Source organism: Panthera uncia, assembly GCF_023721935.1.
Source record: "Panthera uncia isolate 11264 chromosome A3 unlocalized genomic scaffold, Puncia_PCG_1.0 HiC_scaffold_12, whole genome shotgun sequence".
In the NCBI taxonomy this organism is placed as follows: domain Eukaryota; kingdom Metazoa; phylum Chordata; class Mammalia; order Carnivora; family Felidae; genus Panthera; species Panthera uncia.
In genome coordinates, this window is record NW_026057579.1 from 31,447,371 (window position 1) to 31,468,272 (window position 20,902).

At 54.4% G+C, this 20,902-nt stretch overlaps 1 protein-coding gene across 1 annotated transcript in view; it reads right to left on the bottom strand.

The window, feature by feature from the left end:
- GREB1 (growth regulating estrogen receptor binding 1) overlaps positions 1–20,902 on the bottom strand; it is a 77,688-nt gene that overhangs the window by 12,429 nt on the left and 44,357 nt on the right. Inside the window, exons 18-25 of the mRNA XM_049652518.1 lie at positions 19,520–19,635; positions 17,396–17,595; positions 16,032–16,121; positions 12,511–13,124; positions 9,640–9,742; positions 6,960–7,118; positions 5,858–6,000; positions 2,158–2,319 (exon numbers count right to left, since the gene is read on the bottom strand). Coding sequence (XP_049508475.1) covers positions 2,158–2,319; positions 5,858–6,000; positions 6,960–7,118; positions 9,640–9,742; positions 12,511–13,124; positions 16,032–16,121; positions 17,396–17,595; positions 19,520–19,635 — 1,587 coding nt within the window. The remainder of the gene's footprint in view (positions 1–2,157; positions 2,320–5,857; positions 6,001–6,959; positions 7,119–9,639; positions 9,743–12,510; positions 13,125–16,031; positions 16,122–17,395; positions 17,596–19,519; positions 19,636–20,902) is intronic.

Consider the following 20,902-nt stretch of genomic DNA (forward strand, 5'->3'; position numbering starts at 1 on the left):
TGAATTTTGTCAAATACTTTTTCTGCATCGATTGACAGGATCATATGGTTCTTATCTTTTCATTTATTAATGTGATGTATCACATTGATTGATTTGCGAATGTTGAACCAGGCCTGCAGCCCAGGAATCGATCCCACTTGATCATGGTGAATAATTGTCTTTATATGCTGTTGAATTCAATTTGCTAGTATCTTGTTGAGAATTTTTGCGTCCATATTTATCAGGGATGTCGGCTTACTTGACACATCTCCAAAAGCAAGGGAATTAAAAGCAAAAATGAACTATTGGGACCTCATCAAGATAAAAAGCTTCTGCACTGCAAAGGAAACAATCAACCAAACTAAAAGGCAACCGACGGAATGGGAAAAGACATTTTCAAATGACATATCGGACAAAGGGCTAGTATCGAAAATCTATAAAGCACTCACCAAACTCCACACCCGAAAAACAAATAATCCAGTGAAGAAATGGGCAGAAGACATGAATAGACACTTCTCTAAAGAAGACATCCGGATGGCCAACAGGCACATGGAAAGATGCTCAACGTCACTCCTTATCAGGGAAATATAAATCAAAACCACACTGAGATACCACCTCATGCCAGTCAGAGTGGCTAAAATGAACAAATCAGGGGACTATAGATGCTGGCGAGGATGGGAGAAACGGGAACCCTCTCGCACTATTGGTGGGAATGCAAACTGGTGCAGCCACTCTGGAAAACAGTGTGGAGGTTCCTCAAAAAATTAAAAATAGATCTACCCTAGGACCCAGCAATAGCACTGCTAGGAATTTACCCAAGGGATACAGGAGTGCTGATGCATAGGGGCACTTGTACCCCAATGTTTATAACAGAGCGTTCAACAATAGCCAAATTATGGAAAGAGCCTAAATGTCCATCAACTGATGAATGGATAAAGAAATTGTGGTTTATATACACGATGGAATACTACGTGGCAATGAGAAAGAATGAAATCTGGCCTTTTGTAGCAACGTGGATGGAACTGGAGAGTGTGATGCTAAGTGAAATAAGCCATACAGAGACAGATACCATATGTTTTCACTCTTACGTGGATCCTGAGAAACTTAACAGAAGACCATGGGGGAGGGGAAGGAAAAAAAAAAAAGGTTAGAGAGGGAGGGATCCAAACCATAAGAGACTCTGAAATACTGAGAATAAACTGAGGGTTGATGGGGGGTGGGGGGGGGTGGGTGATGGGCATTGAGGAGGGCACCTGTTGGGATGTGCACTGGGTGTTGTATGGAAGCCAATTTGACAATACATTTCATGTTAACAAAAAGATAAAATAAAATCCTTCAGCAAAGGGAAAAAACCCAGATGAACTAAATGTGGCCGAATGTTGGTAATTGTTGAATTTGGATGATAAATTGCGGGGAGGTTTGTTGAACTACCTCCTAACTTTTGTAAACGCTTCACATTTCATAATAAAATATTTGTTAAACAAACAAACAAACAAAAAAAAGAATGCTGGTCACAGAGATGGCGAGTTATTAAGAACGAGCTCGTCCAAGAGAGAAAATTTATCTTTTATGGATGACATGATGCACCATCTGGGCTTCGCTTCCAAAGAACAGAAGAAGGCAGAAGAGAAGGCTGGCCGTGACAGAGTAGTCCCTGCAGCTGGGTTTGAGCCCCCCGTCGGGCTCTGTGCTGACAGCACAGAGCCTGCTTGGGGTTCCCTGTCTCCCTCTCTCTCTCTGCCCCTCCCCTGCTCATTCTCACTGCCAGAAGAAATAAATAAATTCCTCAAACGTTCCACAACAGCTTATTCGAGACAAAACGGGGAAGGGACGAACACCTCCTCAGCACCCGTCACCTCGCAGGCACTGTGCAGGTGCCTCACATCGGTTATTCCCACGATGCTCGCAAGAAGCTGCTGCGAGAGTGACTGCTGCCGAAGCGTACAGGGTGAGGGAACCGAGGCTCGGCGACATTCAGTGACAAGTCAAAACGACACAGCCAGACAACGGGAGAGCAAGGCCGGAACTTGACGGAGTGACCCTAACCCCAGCCCGCTCCGTGTTCAGTCACACACCAGTCCCCGCCTGCCCTTGACTCATCAGGCAACCACAGCCTCCAGCTCAACGGTCACCTGCAGCCACTCTGTGTGCCCCCCCCCCCCCGAGCCAGAGCCGTACCTTGTCTGTGACCAGGGGCAGCCGCATGCTCTCCAGCTGGCCTCCGGGTTGGCTGAAGACAAAGTGGTGCTCTTTGGACTTGGGGATGATGAAATGTAGCTGGATTTCCTCTCCTAGCATGGAGTAAGAGAAGGCAAAGGCGTGCAGGGTGGACTCGTAGAGCTGAGGCGTGAGGGGAAAGGACAGAGCTTGTCGTCAGAGTCCGGCATTACCTCCCAGAAGAGCCCAGGCCCGTCGTGGCCGTGACACCGCACAGGTCACTGCCACCTGCCCCGCAGCCCGAGAAACCCACAGGCTGGCCCCGGTACGAAGCGTGGACGCCCAGGTCTTGCGGCTGGACAGACACCCGAGGCCACGCCCACTCAGTTGCGGACCCTCCCCCCCACCCCTCATTATTATTATTATTATTTTTTTTTTTAATGTTTATTTATTTTTGAGAGAAAGCGAGACAGAGTGCTAGCAGGGGAGGGACAGAGAGAGAGAGGGAGGCACAGAATCCGAAGCAGGCTCCAGGCCCTGAGCTGCCAGCATAGAGCCTGACGCAGAGCTTGAACTCGGGAATGGCGAGATCATGACCTGAGCAGAGGTCAGATGCTTCACCAACTGAGCCATCCAGGCGCCCCCACCCCCCCCACCCCTCATTCTGATCCCGCTCCACCCAGTGACGCCATTTCTGGCCCCAACCCCTTGTGGACTCGTGCTAGGTCACCCACGAAAGCATTCACACCACACGTCTCACTGCTTGATGCCAGGAAATGGATTCTCCCATCGCAGGCGTTATGCGTAGAAACTCACTAATAAAACTATCAATAACTACACGCGCTTGCACACTTGCGTCACACTCGCTGTCTCGGGCCCCCTCCACCCTTTGGGGCTGTAATTAACGCCATGAAGCAGGTAGTTCCACCATCCCCTCTTTATGGATGTGGAAACAGACGCTCAGAGGTCTTGGGCTCAGTCCTATCCCTAGGGTCTAGCCTCACGTCCCCTCACCCCCTCCCGGTCGGCCCGCCCCCGCCCCGTGGCTCTGCCCAAGCCTCCTTCGGGCCTCAGCTCGGGCATCCAGCCCTCCCCGACCCCTCCCCAGACCTGCAGCTAGTTGGTGCAGGCCACTCCTGAGGCTCCCCGAGGCCTGGAGGGGGTGGACACAGGCCGGGGTACGTGGGCCATCACTGCCACTGTGGCTCCCCCAGAACCACAAAGCCCTTTGGGGGCAGAGATGAGACAGAAAAAGATTTTGACCTGGGGAGGCAACAAGAGGGGGTGTAACTGAGGAAGTTTCATACAACGGATCAGGGAGCCGGGAGAGGAGAGAAAAGACTCCAGGGTGCACAGGGGCACAGAAAGGCCAGCAGGGAGCGGGCGTGTCATGTGGCCCTCAGCACTCCTCCCGTGGCCTGGTTCCGAGTCCCCTGCAGCCGGGGCCCCCAGACCTGAGCACCCTGAACACGGCGGGTGCGGGGCCGGGGTCGGGGTCTCCGCGCTCAGTTCTGTTAACTCACTGCAGATGCCAACCGTGGTGACCACGACTCTACAGCCCGTGGATCTCCGTTTCTTTAATGTCAAAATTAAGAAAACGCTCTCACGTACATACTCTCTGCTTTGAAAGAATAACTTCATCCCCACGGGGAAAAACATGAGGACGGTTTATCTGCACAGGATTACTATTTTTAATTCTTAAAAAAAAAACAAAACTGCTCATATGTGTTTTCTAATTTTGTCTACAGTAAAATCGCATAGTTTTGCTTTTGTTTTTGTTTTTAAACCGTCTAAAAGAAGACGGGTGCTACTTCAGCGACAGCTGAGCTCCAGGCCGGGCGGATGTGGGAGAATTAGAGCCCCGATCTGCTGTGTCCCTCTGCAAAAGGGACAGACGCGGCAGGCCGGTGCTCAGGCCACCTCTGGAAGGTGCCAAGGCCCTTCTGGAAGCAGCCAAGGCATGGGCTTTCCGCACACCAGCTCCAGCTGCTCCTCCCCTTTCCCTGCTTAGGTCTGAAATGAAAACACACACTAGACGTAAAACCCCACCTGCTACTGCTTCTGCGCGACCAGCCTCGCAGGCCCGCTGTGAATTTCCACGTGGCCATGACGAGACCACGCAGAAGGCAGCTTGGCCCCCATCAGGCCGCTCCATGCCATTCTCCCTGGAAAAGCCCCCGTCCCGCTCTCCACACAGCATCCGGGGCCTTCTGTGGTGTCTCTCTGCTCCCCACCGCTACCCCAGCATCCTCTCCTGGGCTCGCCCACCCCTTGCACCTTATGGTCCAGCGATGCCCGACTGAAATCCCTTCTAATTCCCCCAGAGACCCCGTGCCTCCCTCTACTCACATGCTTCTGTCTGCCCCGGCCCCTTGGCAAATTCTTATTGATTCTTCAAAACCCTCTCCTCTGCTCCCTGCCCAAGACAGTATCTTCATTTATAAAATGGGGATAATGTTATTTCCTTGTGCGGTTTTAGTGAGAATAAAAAGCTAGACAGGGCAGTTCCCTATCCAGTACACTCTGAATGAACTGGAGATGTGCCTTGAACACAGCCACCTGCAGGTGACCAGCCAGAACCCGAGACAGGCAGAGCCCAGGGGCAACAGCCTTAATCCATTTGCCCCAGTGTCTGGGGTAAATATCATTTTCTATCACGTAAAAAGGTTAGAGGAAGGGGTGCCTGGGTGGTTCGGTTCATCGAGCGTCTGACTCTTGATTTCGGCTCGGGTCATGATCTCACGGTCGGGGTTTGAGCCCCACGTCGGGCTCCACGTTGGGCGTGGAGCCTGCTTGAGAGTCTCTCGCCGTCTGCCCCTCCCCCACTCACTCACTCACCTCCCTCCCTCTCAAAACAAGAAAAATAAAGGTTAGAGGAAATATGGACATATCGAAAGTGCCTGGTGCATTGCCTGGCATGTAGTAAGTGCTCAGTAAGTGCACGTTCCGATCTCCTTCTCTAAGTATTTCTACGTGCCAACATTACTGCTTTCCTGCCAGCTTTACATTGCGCTGAAGTTCTGCCCTGTCCAAGTGCATCTCTCCACCCCTAGATTGTGAGTCTTATTTTTACGTTCATTTATTTTTGAGAGACAGAGAGAGACAGAGCGTGAGCAGGGAAGGGGCAGAGAGAGACGGAGACACAGAATCCAAGGCAGGCTCCAGGCTCCGAGCTGTCAGCACAGAGCCCGACGCGGGGCTCGAACCCACAGACCGCGAGATCATGACCTGAGCCGAAGTCGGACGCTCAACCGACTGAGCCACCCAGGCGCTCCTAAACTGTGAGTCTTGAATACGGGGATAAAGCTTATTCATCTCTGTGACCGGTGCAGAAGCGCTCGGTGCCTGCTGCACTGAACTAACTTTGGCAATTGCCAGGAGGTCAAGAAAACGAAGACATCCGCAGTCAGTTAACGTTGCTACTGGTAAACGTGTAACCCCAGGAGAATCACGGTTTCTGTAGCGTCGGCAATGATTTCGCAGCTTACTGAAGGGAACTGAAGATACAGGAGACCGGGAAGCAAGAGCTTCCAGAACTTTCCACGCCCGCCCCCCCCCCCCCCCCCCCCCCCCCCCCCCCCCCCCCCCCCCCAGCAACCGGAACGAAAACACAGAGAGACCAGAGGACCAATGGTGTTAGCCTGTTAGCCACCGAGGAACGTGTGGAAGGGCCGCCGGAAGCGCTCCTGGAGACGCAGGGCCTCTGCGCCCCACGGCCTACCTGGTACCGGGGGTGGAAGCCCATGTAGTGGTGACACTGCTCGCAGTGGTGGTATGTGTTATAGGCCGCGTACTTGGACAGCCTCATCCGCGCTGTCTGGCGCCGCACGTAGAGCTCCTCCGGCTTCCGGGACGTCCCCCTGGCTGCAGGAAACCCCGGCGTTACAGAGCCGCAGAAGGACAGGACAGACATTCTCTCCGCCGCCCGCTCGCAGTGGAAGGAACTGAAATGCCGTAATAGGATTTTGTGCGACGGCACCTGCCTGGGCCCCGAGGTGACTCGGCGGGTCAGAAACGACAGAGGTTCAGCGGGAGAAACTAACAGGCCACGTTCACGAGGGGTCTCGCCGACGGGCCCACGAATATCCTATACGCACATCTTTAAGGATTCGCCACCTGACAACGCAAATGGGTGGCCGACTTCATACGCAGACCCTGCACTACAGAGGAATTGTCTCTGTTCTTTTCAAAGGACTTAGCAAGATGAAGACTTTAACACTAAACCTTAATTAGGGACTGGTCTGTATGAAGGATCATTCGCTGAACACGGTTCTAGGGAGAGACAATTATCGGCTTGACACGGAGACTGGTGAGTATCTTCCTTTCCTTTCCACTCACCAAACTGTTCTGGTCAGTGCTCAATATCGCACCAGCCACGAATATCTGATGGTTGCCGAAGGTGACCCTGAAACCCTGCAGGGTCATAATGCTGTGAAAGTCGGCGGTCCCCGAAGGAGGAGGGAGAAAACAGGACACTGAGGGTAGAGAGGGAGATGGGTGCATTTCGTGAGGACAACTCAAATTCCTACATAAACACCCATGCCTTTTATCCTCTCTTAACCAGAACCTTGAGGATATTCTGACCGTGACCACCGGCCAAGAGAGCGCGCATCAAGGTCAGCATGTGCTGAGCCGCAAGGCTGCCTTCGCGGGAAGAGCTCTTCCTCGTCTGGTGGGTCGGTGACCTCAGTTCTGTACCAGGCACTGATGGCTATTCACCACCGCACCACCGAGCTCACGGCCCACACGGTTCCACTCCGCCCTTTGCGAGGCTCGACCCGGGACTCTGGAGGAAGGTGGGGCAAGAGATTTAGAAGTCTGACCTTCACTCTTCACGCTCTGAAGGTGGGAACAGATCAGACTGGCGTCTTCATACTTCGGGTCGTGAATAATGTAGTCAAAAGGCAACTTCTTGAACAGCTCCAGGTCTGGCCAGGGGTCACTGAGCTGGAGGTAATGCCAATCGGACTCCTCTCTGAGGTCTGTAAGATTGTTGGAAACACAGGCAGGTGACAAACTAGGAAATGAGAATGGCCGATTTAAAAAAAATTTTTTTTTAATGTTCTTATATTTTATTTTTGAGAGAGACAGAGTGTGAGCGGGGGAGGGGCAGAGAGAGAGAGAGAGAGAGAGAGAGAGAGAGAGAGAGACATAGAGACACAGAATCTGAAGCAGGCTCCAGGCTCTGAGCTGTCAGCACAGAGCCCGACGTGGAGCTCAAACTCACGAACTGTGAGATCGTGATCTTGGGTGAAGTCGGATGTTTAACCAACCGAGCCACCCAGATGCCCTGAGAATGACTGATTTTTAAATGTGTCCAAGGACGATGCTCGTGGTGGAGCTATCACTGAGTCTATGGGCTACTGGGGCGGGGGGGGGGGGTGCTACTGTATCTCAAAAGCTCCCAGAACATACTGCATCTTCAGGATTGTTCTAAGGAGGCAAGAGGTGCCTCTGGGTCCACCTCGTAACCAGAGGACCCGCCTATGCTGTGTTTCCCATGGGATGAGTTTGCTTTCCTGGCTCCCCCACTGACTTCAGCAACTCCCAATATACCTACCACTTGCTCTGAGCTTCCCCCCAGCCCCCTCCCCCACATACGTAGGTTCCCAACGCCAATGGAACCTAACATAGTTCTTGTTCTTGTTTTAGATCTAAACGCTACGCAGCCAATATGGCCACGTCCTATCACTGCACCTCTAGAAAGCCTCTTCCAAGTGTTCAGACCCATTGGTTCCTCCCTTCTGAATGCCAACACCACACGTGGTCCAAACTCCATCTCTACACTCGCCGTGTATCATCTTGCGATAACTGGTGTAGTCTATGACGCTCACGCTAATTGCTTGCTGGCTCAAAAGCAAAAAAAGTCTAGTTGGTCCAACTCAAATTATGTAACATATTGATTTTACATCTAGGATATGTACACATGACCAGAGTACCTGTCTAGAAGAAAGAGAAGGAAGGAAGGAAGGAAGGAAGGAAGGAAGGAAGGAAGGAAGGAAGGAAGGGAGGGGAGGGAAGGAAGGGAAGAAAGAAAGAAGAGAGGCATGTTTATTGCATATTTAGTAGGCACTCAAGGCTTCATATGTAGAACATCATTCAACCTTCACAATGCCCCGTAAAACAGAAATTATCCACGTTTTACCAAGAAAACCAACGTATTAAGAGACTATCTGAGAAAATGGGCTTTGAAGTTTAACAAGCTGGGTTCAAATCCTGTCATTGTCATTGGGGTATCCAAGAAAGTGAGGACACGGAGACTCAACAGGGCTGCTGGTTTTCATCTGGAATAAAGTTCCAAACTGTGGGTGGGGCGGGGGTAGTGTGAGAGCTCACAGGTGGGATGAAGAGCCTCTCTCCTTCAAAGGGACCTCGTCCCCTTCAAAGGGACGACCAAGGGCTGGATGGGCTTCCTTGGTTCCAGATTTCCTTCAAGTCAAAACTCAAACACGGTCAAGAGCATGTAAAGAATAAAGAAGTGTTGTGTTTGCAAATGACAGGACTTTCTTCTAAGGCTGAATAATATTCCACTGCGTGCATATACCACACTTTTCTTTACCCATTCATCTGCTAATGGCCTTTTATCCATCAAGGGACCACATATGGTTGTTTGTGTATCTTGCCTACCGTGAATAACACTGCCATGAACCTGGAAACTACGAATATGTCAGTTAGCTTGACCGCAGTGGTGATTTCACAACGTACATGTGTATCAAATCATCAGGTCGTACACTTCCCACGTAAACGATACCAATAAATAAAAAAAAGTGCCATTTAGCCTCCGCGCAACTCACTGGTTCCCTTTCTTTGCAACTCGGACCAGACTCCTCATACAAATTTTAATTCCCAAAGCAACGGATTCATTTACCAGACCAAGTTTACGAGCCGCTGAAGGAAAGTATGCAGAGACACTGGAGCATAAAACAGCGGCTCAAAGACAGTCTTACCTTAATCAGGGCAAACTCTGTTCCGAGAATAAGGAGAAATGGCTTTCCCCCCCCATGTCATATACTTGGGTTTTGCCCTAAGATATTGACCTATGCGCTCGGCTGCCCGAGTGGGGACCTGCCCGGATGGATAACCCCGCTGCTGAAGGCCGCGGTCAAATCCAGCTCAGTTCCAGCTCTGCCGTCTCCCAGCTGGGTTCCTGAGCAAGTTACTTATCAGGAAATAAGCAATTATTCTCAGGGTGATGTGCAGAAAATTAAATGTGGCCATTTACGTAAGGTGCCCAGCACACTGCTTGCCACTTAGAAGATACTCTGTAAACAGTAGTTATTTTTAGTGGAGTAATTCCATCCCCATGAAGGCCTCCCAGGCACTATTCTGATATTGAGCAAGATGACGACAGACAAGGGAGAGACAAGAGCACCCCACGAGGCCCCGGCAGTGAGCGTGGTCACTGATCTGAGAATTCCATCTGGAGGGCAAAAGACACAAAGTCAACCCGAGCAACCAGTGACAGAGGATTCCAACCCCAAGGGTCACCAACGCACGACTCACGGATATTGATCTCTTCTTCATCATAAACATCCACTTCCGTCAGCCGGATGAGCATTCTGGACAAAATACTAAGGAACTGCAGGTAAGCACCTGTCTTCCCAACCTGTGAAGACATTAAAATTGGAGCCCACGGTCCGCACACCATCTACGTGCAGGCACCGGCCGGAGCACCGGACCCACTTCGTTTCACCCACCTTTTTCAAAGACCTCACCTAATTAAAGCGAGAGCCTGGGGGGTGCAAAGCCATTTCTGGGGAAACGAGGCCCCAAGAAGCATGGCAGGCCGCAGAGGGACTTCCGTGAGCGGCAGACCCGCCTGCTTACAAATCGCGGCCACGCGTCTCTAGTTTTAATCGGTCACATTTTCTAAGCTGTTAGAAATAGGACTTTACCACAAACTGAAGGAAGGTTGCTTCAAAAAATGAACTGCCAATATGAAGCATAGTAATGTCTTACGAGAATCTTGCACAATTACAGATTGCTATTCTTGTGTTAATACGTCTATGGTAAGAGAATAAAATCTTTTTTTCTTTTTTTAATTTTTTTTTTTTCAACGTTTTTTTATTTATTTTTGGGACAGAGAGAGACATAGCATGAACGGGGGAGGGGCAGAGAGAGAGGGAGACACAGAATCGGAAACAGGCTCCAGGCTCCGAGCCGTCCATCAGCCCAGAGCCTGACGCGGGGCTCGAACTCACGGACCGCGAGATCGTGACTTGGCTGAAGTCGGACACTTAACCGACTGCGCCACCCAGGCGCCCCGAGAATAAAATCTTAAGACATAAAAGGCTGGCATCTCATTTCTCCTCTCCTAAGACCAGGAAAAGAAATAAAATTATTTTTCTCTCCTTCCTGCTCTTCCTTCCTGTATCCTAGAGTCCCTGTTCCCTCAGCCCAGCAGCAGGCTAGGACACCATGAAGCTTCGTAAAACCTGGTCACAGTTGGTTAAATGGGCACCTGTGGGCCAACTTCCCACCCTGTTACTCCGGGAATGTGCTTTCTGATCTCTCGGCTCAATGCCTGGTTTGTAGCCAGCACTCAACAAATGGTGATGAACAGAAATGACTTAAGGAAATATGAAATATGACTGGGGGAAGCTTCAGAGAAAATATTTGCAATACATGCAGTAGACAGAGGATTAAATTCTGTAACCTCCAAAGAGCTCCTGCAAAGTAACAGGAAAATGTCAGATGCCTGAAGGAAAAATAAACAGGAGAAACAGGGCAGAAAATCCCTGTGAAAGCCATAGCAGTGACCAAGAAATATATAAAAATATATTCAACCTTAAGAAAACTATAATATACTAGGTTTCATCTATCGAATAGACAAAATTTTCTTTAAGATTGAGATATCCAATAACATGACAGTGTGGAGAAACCAGGACCCCTTTTTCCAGTTTATAAAAAGTTAACAGGGGCGCCTGGGTGGCTCAGTCGGTTCAACACCCGACTTTGGCTCAGGTCATGATCTCACGGTTCGTGAGTTCGAGCCCCGCGTCGGGCTCTGTGCTGACAGCTCGGAGCCTGGAGCCTGCTTTAGATTCTGTGTCTACCCCTCTCTCTACCCCTCTCCTGTTTGCACTCTCTCTCTCCCTCAAAATAAACATTAAAAAAATTTTTTTAAAAAGTTAACACACGTTCCCGTAAAAATTCCAGAAACACACGGTGACAACGAAAGAGAATGTTCACAAATCCTGGTCCCTCTCCAGGTTAACAATTCAGCAGCAATCCTGCCAGCGATTTTTTGGGGGGTATTTTTCACACACAGAGACATACACATACACGCTGATACTTTTTTTTTCCCTTGACATTACACTATGCACGTATTATTCTATAACTTAATTTTTTTTTTAATTTAAATATCTTAAACCTCAGTGTCAGTATACAGGCCTCTGACTCCAACTTCCTAGGCTGAATTGCATGACACAGTTGTGCCCGAATTTATTCAACCAACTTTGACCAATGGAATTTAAATTGTTTCCAGTCGCTTTTTTTCACTATTGTAAACGATTCTAAAATTAACGTTCTTACACATATTTGGCGGGGGGGGTTGTATTTCTTGGGGCAGGGTCATCATAAGGAAATTAATACACTGAGCTGGAAGGGAGCAAGTCTCGCACTGTGACAGTGGCAGTACTGACGGGGACAGGAATAACTAGGACACATGCTTTCTATGGTCAGGCCGTGCCCCAGGCACCCTGCGGGGATTCCCTTGCCCGGTGCTCACATTTCTGACGTCATTCTCAGGTGAGGACACCGAGGCACGGAGAAGGCCGGGTCCCACGCGGGGTGTCAGGTGAGACCCGAGGCCGAACTTGACCCCGGGCGAGAGCCCACCTTGCACCTCAGCACGGTTCCGACAAAGGCCCTTCCAAGACCCGACCCAGTCTTCCCTCACACGCTCCGGACTCTTGGCAGACGTCTGCCATTTTGACAAGTGAAATGGCCTTTCGTTGTTAGGAAACCACAGTGGGGCCAGAGGCTGGGATAGGGACAGGCGGCCAAAATCCTCCAGCGCAGAACCCAGGGCAGGGGGGCGGGTGTGTGTTTCTACCTGGCACGGACCGGCCACGGGACCGAACGAAACGAGGTGGGGAAAGCGGAGTCACAGTCGGACGGAGAAGCACCCGGAGAGAAGCCCCCCGGCCCCCCGCGTCACACAAGGCAAGACGCTGAGGTCAGAGGACAGAAGTCGGCCAGCCGTGGGGGGGGGGGGGGGGGGCAGGCAGGACTCGGCCTCCACCCGGCCGCCCGCTGTAGGGTCTGCTGCGGGGATGGCGAGCTGTGAGGGTGTCGGCCCCCCCGCACCGGCCCGGTGGGCGCGAACCCGAGAACCCCCACGGGGCCCGGGCCCCGCAGGGCGGCACCCACCTGAGGGGGCCCGCTGAGCAACAGCCGGCGTGGGTGGAAGCTGTCCACGCGGCCCTCGGTGCGGTTGCTGTAGTCCATGTGGCTGGGCCGGGGCACCGTCCACTGCCGGTAGTAGAGGGACTGCTCCGTGGACGTCATGGTCTTGCTGAGCAGCGGGCGGAAGGAGCTGGCCCACATGACCGAGTGGGAGGGCAGGAGCGAGGCGGCCTTGGGCAGGCCGCTGCTGTCGGTGGCCGTGACCATGTCGTACACCAGCTTGGGCAGGAAGACGACGGGCGGCTGGCGGCAGGCCTTGGTCAGGGAGCACTGGGAGGCCTGCGGGACGAGCGCCCCGGACGAGGACGACGAGCCGGAGGAGGACAGCTGGGAGGACGACGGGGTGACCGACACCTGGACGCTCCTCTGGCTGCTCCTGGGGCCGGAGTCCGGCTGGGCGGCCAGCCCGGGGCTGCGCCTGCTGATGACCGACGGCGGTCCCCGGCCAGCGTGGGGCCTCTGCCTCTCCCCGGGGGCCCTGCCCTCCTCCGATGGGCCGCAGGGCTGCGGCGATCGGGCCCGCTCCCCCTGCGAGGGCGCCCCGGGCTGAGCCGAGGACTCGCGGCACGGTGCCGAACCTGGGGAGGGATGCACCTGTCAGTCACGCCCCGGGAAGGACCCTCGCAAAGGAGCCCACCTTTCTGCTTTCCGCAGCGCAAACCCCCCGCACTAGACAATCGCTGGGGATCTTCCTGAACGCAATTCCACCTCTGGGCAAATATCAACCCTTTGGTTCTATGACAAAGGCAAGACTTGCTGAAGGGAGAGGGAGACAGCGGTTGTCTTGTGGCAGGACTTCAGCCCACACCCTCCCCAGCACCCCGCCCACTGCCTCAAAAGCCTCTCCTTTGCAACCTCCTGACCGGACCTGTTCCACAACACCTTGCCTCCAGGGCTCAAGCGAACTCTGCCCCCCCCCCCCACCCCCGTCCCCCCGCCCAGCTCACCCCCCCCCCCCCCCCCCCCCCCCCCCCCCCCGTGCACGTGTTCCCCGGGAACGCCTCTCCCTTCTAGACCCTCACGGAGCTCACATCTCACCTCTGCACCAGGACAGCGGTGGCTTCTGGTTCAAACTGGCAGCGAAACTCACAGGACTCAGTGGGCTTTACCAAACACCAGACCTGACTTAACCTTTAGGAGAATCCGGGCAAGGAAACGCAGCCCACACAGCAGCCGCTCGAATACGGACTCTCTTCGGCCCCTCCCCCACGTGGAGCACGTTGAGACCCTGGCGAGCGTGGTCAGCCGGGCACACGGGGCCGGCACCCTGCTCTCCTTTTTATCATCCCAGCTCACGGCAGCCCCGCAGACAGCAGGCCCCGCAGGAAGCAGGGCAGATGGGACACTGCACGGTTGTCTTCACCGTCCTTCCCCAGGGGCCGGTGTGGAGAGCAGACTAAGGGAGGCCCGGTACCCCGTACACCCGCCTCAGAGAGGCCTTCCCGCCGCCCCGCAGCCCTCGGCTCGGCCTGCAGCCCGTTCCCCACACCACGCGGGTGACTTCCCCCTCGGATCCGAGCTCCCCGGCAAGGGCCCCACCACTCAGCCCCGCAGCTGGCACCTGGCACCCTTCGAGGGAGGGCACGCACCGGCCAGTGCCCCTCCGCCGAAGGCCTGACTCCTGCTGAAATACCTCGTCGTCCTCAGACAAGGCACTTGAAGTGACTGGCTCAGAGTCAAGGGACGAGCCGAAGACAAGAGACGGGGAGGCAGTAAGGGACCTGGGCGCCTGGCCTGGGGCCAAGGGGACAGATGGGCCCGAAGCACGTGAAAGGGGAGTAAGTTTGCAAAAGTAGACCAAGGGAACCCCGATGTCTTCATCCACTTCCCTAGGTTGTGATGGCCGGCCTGGTAGGACCCGGAGGACGGACACCCACACGGACCTTCCTCTCCATCCACCCCAGACCTCAGCTGCTCTGCCCTCCCTTGAATCCAGCGGCTCTGTCAGTCTATCAGATGAGACTCACCCCCACCCAGGTCCCCACCCTGACTCGTGTGGCTGTGGCTAAGCCTCACCTCCCTGGGCCCCCAAGTCCTTCACCTCTGAAACGCATGGGTTGTACCCAAGGGCACGAAAGGCATCTCATCAGAGACCCCTACGACCTCAGGACCCTCTGAGGAGTCCTGATTAAGAAAATTGTCTCACCTGACTGAAGAACCCCAGGAGGACAGAGGCCAGCTCATAGCTTGGACCCTCTACTCCTGAAGACACTGCACGGACCAGTGTGCCCCCAGAACCTTCTAGAAAGCGGTCAGGCCAGGACTGGGGAAGAAGCAAACCACCACTTCTCTCGATTCTGAACAGCATCGGTTCATTCGCTCACCCATTCGCCAGCTCCACCCTGGGGCCCCAGGCTCCCCGTACCGTTTGGGGCAGCGGACCCCGGAGGCCGCCGCACTTGGCTTTGCTGACTGACCCGAGCCGAGGAGAAGGTCTCCCTTCCGCCACAGAGTTACGGGCCCATGTGGAGGAGGCCTCGTTCTGACCCCCTCTGGCCACAACTGTGGGGAGACCCCCACACGAGGGCTGTGAGGGGAGGGGCAGAAGCCAGGAAGGCTCTGACCCCCACAGCTACGCCCTGACCGCGGCCAGGCGCCTGCCCGGAGCTGCAGCCCGTGTGACCGTTCACTGTGCCCGAGCATCAATCACGCTCACTTCCACAGCCTGAGCCTCCTCCGTCCAGAAGATCTTCTCTTCCCAAAGAGACCCAAAGGCCAGCTGCCCTCTGAAACCGGCAGCGACTAGGCCAAAACCTGCCCCCACCGGAGACAAAATTTCCTCTTCGTATGTGCGACTGTCACCCTTCACGCGTGACCATGTGTGCACAAACGATAAGACAGCCTCTCTGGTAACGTAACATGGTCGAAGAGGAACGATGGACTCCCTGACGGCAGGACTGTATCCAGTCTTTCAATGCCCTGACTCAGATGCCAAGTCGGTTCTCGGTAACGGTCGCGACAGGAGGACGGGCAGTGTCGTTGGCGGTGTGCCAGTCCTGACCGCTCCCAGACACCAGGCGTCTCTCAGGCAGAGACTGGGCATCTTACCCACCTTCCCCGCGGTCTGGGTCCAGGGCTGGGTGAACACCTGCTGCCATTTGCTGCGTCCCCCCGCCCCCCGCCCAGAGAAATCTGTGTCCACTTCTCTCTGCCCTCAGCCTCGACCAGCACACCTCAGGTCAGCCCCTCTCCTCCCCGAAAGCGCAGGGATTCATTCCCCTGCGGAGCAGCAAGGCCACACCGCCCAGCACCGGCCACCGAGGGGGGCGGCGTCCATGATCTTCCCCCGGGAACGCTGAGGTCCTGCCCAAACGCCTCACGTCCCAGATCCCAATCCGGAAACACAACTACTCCCTCAGAAAGCCCAGTTCTTCCAAGGGTCCCTTCTCTTTCCAGTTCTAGGTGAAAATTAAGGATCTCTTTTCATTCTCCGAAATCTCAAAAAGAAACGTCCCGACACGCAACTCTCCCACCTGGAGACTTACCGGAAGCTTTCGAGGAGAGGGAGGACGACGCCGAATCATGGGAGCAGGACCTCTCCCGCTTCACCGGGCTCCTCTTCTCCGAGGTGGAGCCTGCCCCAAGATACACGCTCGCTGAAAATGCCTCGTGATCCCCACCTCGTGTGCCCGCCCAGCACTTCACAGTTGGCAAGCTGTGCTCCCACCTAGCACCCACCCACCCACCCAACCACCCGGCTAGCATCCTCTAGGCACCCACCTCTGACAGAGCCCTGAGGAGGCAGGTGGGGAGGGACACAGGGCGGGCCACCCAGGCGCTCACGGCTCATGGGGCCCCTTCCCGTGAGCCGCAGCCACAAGGGGGCGTAAGAGGTGCAGACAGAGACCTGGACGCTGGGGGGCCAGGCCCCCACCCAGCACAGGGAAGCAGGAGCAGGTGATATCCTGGAAAGGTGACCCGACCTGAGCTCTGAGGGGCCAGCAGGGGCTTCTAGGTGAAGCCCAGAGGTGGGGGAACTCAAAGCCAGGGGGGAGCCTCTGTGTGGCCCAGACGTGACAAGAGCAGAGCACAGCCAGGGAACCCAAGAGGTGAGAGTGGCCAACAGCACGGGGAACAGCGGGGCGGGGGGCTGAGAGCGGAGATGAATGAACACTGAGGCTAGAGAGGTAGGCTGTGAAACACCCAGACTGTGGACTCATCCCACGGGCGACAGGCATTTTAACGTCGGGGTCACATTCACGTTTGTGAAAAGAAGCTACGAGTCTGCACGGCAGGCCTTCTAGACTCCGTCTTACAGGTGAGCAGTCTGAGGCCAGGAAACGAGGCACGGCTGTCCCAAGTCACACAGCCAGCAGACGGACCGGGAAGAGAAGCCTGGCCTCCCGACCCTGCTACACCGTCTACCCCGCAAACACTTTGCGGTTTTGAATCGACAGCTTTGTCCTTTTCCTTGCTGTTGACGACAGCCACATGCTGTGCTCTGCTCTACCTGCCCCGCTACGATTCGGGGCTGCATTTCCAGCTCTTCAAAGGAAACGGGGTCTTTCTCATAAATCTCGATAACGGACACATCCTGTCGATTCACACTACCAGAGGGTAAGGCCATGAACGAGTCAAACAGAGCATGAACCTGAGTCCTGAGAAACTCCAATTTTCCTTCCTATTCTCTAAGACTTCCAGAGCTAGGAAGAACCCATGGGGATTCCCATTTTCTCACACCGCCAAAAAAAAAAAAAAAAAAAAGGCGGGGGAGAGAGCAGAATCAGAATTCAACAGTGGACTCGGAGCTGCTGAGCATCGCCCGGGGCCCGAGGGTCACAGCCATCTGGACGAGTCCAGGCAGCCCCCCCGGGGAAGAACAGCGGGGAGCAGACCCACCACCTCTCACCTTCCGTCACCAGCTCCTCGTCCTCGTTGTCTGTGCTGCTCAGCTTTTCCGCATCGCTCTCCAAGGGCTCGTTCCGGGCCGCCTTCTCCAAAGAAACCTCGTTGCTCACAAAGTAAGCGGCCAGGCCCAGCTCCTGCTCCAGAGCTGTTCTCACCAAGCAGGAGGAGTTTATCAGACGCAGGTCACAGTACCTCAGAGACCTGGAGGGAACAAGAAGGGACCTACTGAGTGTCTTCTACAACGGAGGCACTGCTCCCGGCGCTGGGGGGAAATGGCGATCGGGACCAGCACCCTGCCCCCTCTTCAGGGCCGCAGGACTCGTCTAAACAAAGAAGCAGACGGCATCGCGGTGAGCCTTTGGCAACCAAGTCTGTGGAACGTGAAGTCTCCTGGGGCACCTGCTATGTATTCAGCCCTGTCCTGTGTGTCATCAAAAGAGTGCTTTCAGGCCAGAAGAAAAGCAGGCTTGCACCCCAGCTCTGCCACTTCCTGGGGCCAGAACCTTCTGTAAGCTGGGCAACGTCTTGCAGGCTCAGACTGTTTTCATCTGAAAGGGGAGAGTGAACATTAAGAGCCATCGAAGTGCACCGTCTGAGGATGACACGCAGTTAAGTGGGAAGTTTAATTATTCAATCGACACTTAAAACGTGCCCAGGACGGAGCTGGATGGCAATCAGATCACTGCCACATTAGAAATACGTGTCTGTCTGGAGAGACAGACACCAGCAAGCGATGAAAGAGGCAGAGGAGGGGACCCAGAGGACAGGCCGACGCAGGGCTCGGGGCGCTTGGTGGAAACAGCAAAAGGCCTGGAGAGAGGCAGGTGTGGGTTCCAATCAGGCCCTATGGCCTCAGGCAAATGACTTTCCATTGGCTCATCTACAAAGCAGGAGAGTGATGCTGTTGTTGCAAGGAGTAAACGCTGTGTTGAAAGTCCGGCGCGGAGCCTGATAAAAAGAAGGTACTCCGTGAATGTTTGCTCAAACCTAAGATCGCTAAAGACACGGTCTTAGTCCTTAGGGAGCCAAGGAATGGGAAGAAACAATCCATGCGAAAAGCAACAACCAAGGTCAAACGTTCTGGCCCGTGAGGATGCTGCGTGCCGTGGCCCTTGTGGAAGGAACCCAGGCTTTGGAGTTGGGCAGCCTGGAGTCCATGGTCTGCCACCCAGGCTTAATCTCTGGAAGTCCCCATTCCTTCACCGCTCAAAGGACCTCTGAAATATTACCTTCCCCCAGGGTTATAGTGAGAGTAAAATGAACTACGGCAGTGAGAATCTAGTCCAGTGCCAGCACGTAACAGGAGCTCGATAAATGACTGCTCTTACTGTTTCGTTTTACCAGGAAAGACGTGCAAAGGCCCCACAGCCTGGCTGCCTGCTCTTCTCCATGGGACTTAAGTAAATCTTTAGGAGCCAACCTGGCATCACCAATTCAAGCAACTGCCTTACTGGAGGCCCAGTGACTTTCAGTCCTGAGTGTCTACCTGTCTGTGTGACGGTCTAGAGACCCCAGGAGACACTGAGGGGGCTTGCGGCTGACTTCTCCATCCGTGGCTGTGGTCTCCAGGGGAACAGCCTTCGAGATAGCGTTATGTGTGGAAGAAGGGGTTCTTCCTACGTGGCATCAGCTGCCTGCCACCTCCCAGAACACCTCCCGCCCCAGGAGGGCCTGGCTGCCACAGCAGCCTGGACACCAGGAGAAATGTGGCTTTGGCCCCCCAGATGATCCGATACTTTCCTAACTGGAACAGCCATCCCTAACGCACATGGTGATCATCGTGCAGAGAGACAGAGGGAGGCATCAAACCCTAACTCCAGCTGTCGGGCCTCCACCCACGGAGCCCAGAAACAGCCATCCCACCACCCACGGAGCCCAGAAACAGCCATCCCACCCCGCCCTCGGCCCAAATGGCGCCTAAGAACTAGGAAAAGCGGCCCAGACCTCAGAGACGTCTCACTACCGTAGGCTGGAAAACCGTCGTAATGAACACAAATCTTTGATGACTCCGAACGTAAAGATTCCACCTGCCGTCAGACAGGGGAAGCCTGGCCTGCCAACCCCCCAAAGCTGTGTGCCTGTGGCCCTTCGAAGACCCGCCGGGGCACAAGCCCCCTCCCCTCACCTTGGTAAGGATTCCCCATGAGGGTCCATCCCACTGAAGATCAGGATGCAGGGCAGGCCCTCCAGCTCCAGGTAGGTCTGAGGTCTCCACTCGGCGTCCTCGATCTTCTGCCACAGCTGCGGATAATTAAAAAGCCACAAAGCAGTGAGACTCCTTCCTTCCGGGCGAGCCCAGCTCTGTCCTTTCGAGAAAAGGACAGTTCCTCATACTGCAAACAAGCATGTCGTCTGCACTGGCACTGTATTCCCAGCCCCACGGCCCGGCGCGTATCAGCTGTTCCCGAAATACCTGCTGACTGATCCTCTGGAAGAAAGCGCACATCCTCGATTGCGTCTAACGTTTTTGCTGTGTTTTCTTCGCCGTGCTGCCCTGCGTTGCCTTTCACCCACTTCCTACTCAACTGTGCTCTCTGTATGCTTTCTAACCCTCCTGCCTTTCCTATCCTCTCTTGATGGGTTCAGTCAGAAGCTGTGGGCCAGGAGTTTAAAAAAGCAAGACAGGGTTATTGGGCGCCTGGGTGGCTCAGTCGGTTGAGCGTCCGACTTCGGCTCAGGTGATGATCTCGCAGTTTGTGAGTTCAAGCTCCGTGTCGGGCTCTGTGCTGACAGCTTGGAGCCTGGAGCCTGCTTCGGATTCTGTGTCTCTCTCTATCTGCCCTTCACCGGGTCGTACTCCCTCTCTCTCTCTCAAAAATAAACATTAAAAAAACAAAAAGCAAGACGGGGTGCCTGAGTGGCTCCATCCGTTAAGCATTCAGCTTTTGATTTAGGCTCAGGTCATGATCTCATGGCTTGTGGGTTTGAGCCCCACGTGGGGCTCTGCCCTGACAGCATAGAGCCTGCTTGGGATTCTCTACCCTCCCCTCTCTGCCCTTCCCCTGCTCATACTCTCACTATCACTCTCAAGATAAATAAATAAACATTAAAAGTAAATAACTAGGGGCGCCTGGGTGGCTCAGTCGGTTAAGCGTCCGACTTCAGCTCAGGTCACGATCTTGCCGTCTGTGAGTTCCAGCCCTGCATCGGGCTCCGTGCTGACGGCTCCGAGCCTGGAGCCTGTTTCGGACTCTGCGTCTCCCGCTCTCTCTGTCCCTTCCCCTGCTCGTGCTCTGTCTCTGTCTGTCTCTCAAAAATAAGCAAACGTTTAAAAAAAAAAAGTGTGCTTAAAAAATAAAAATGAATAAAGAGCAGGCCAGTGTGATTTAGGGAAGCAACATTCATTAAGTAATTTGGTATCGCTGGATGAAAGCTGCAGGTGGGGACACGAGTGGCAGCCAGAGGGGTGGCTGGGTATAGAGGGCACGTGAGAGACACCAACACTGAGGCACGTGTCGCTGCTCCGTCGCCCCCCCCCCCCCCCCCCCCCCCCCCCCCCCCCCCCCCC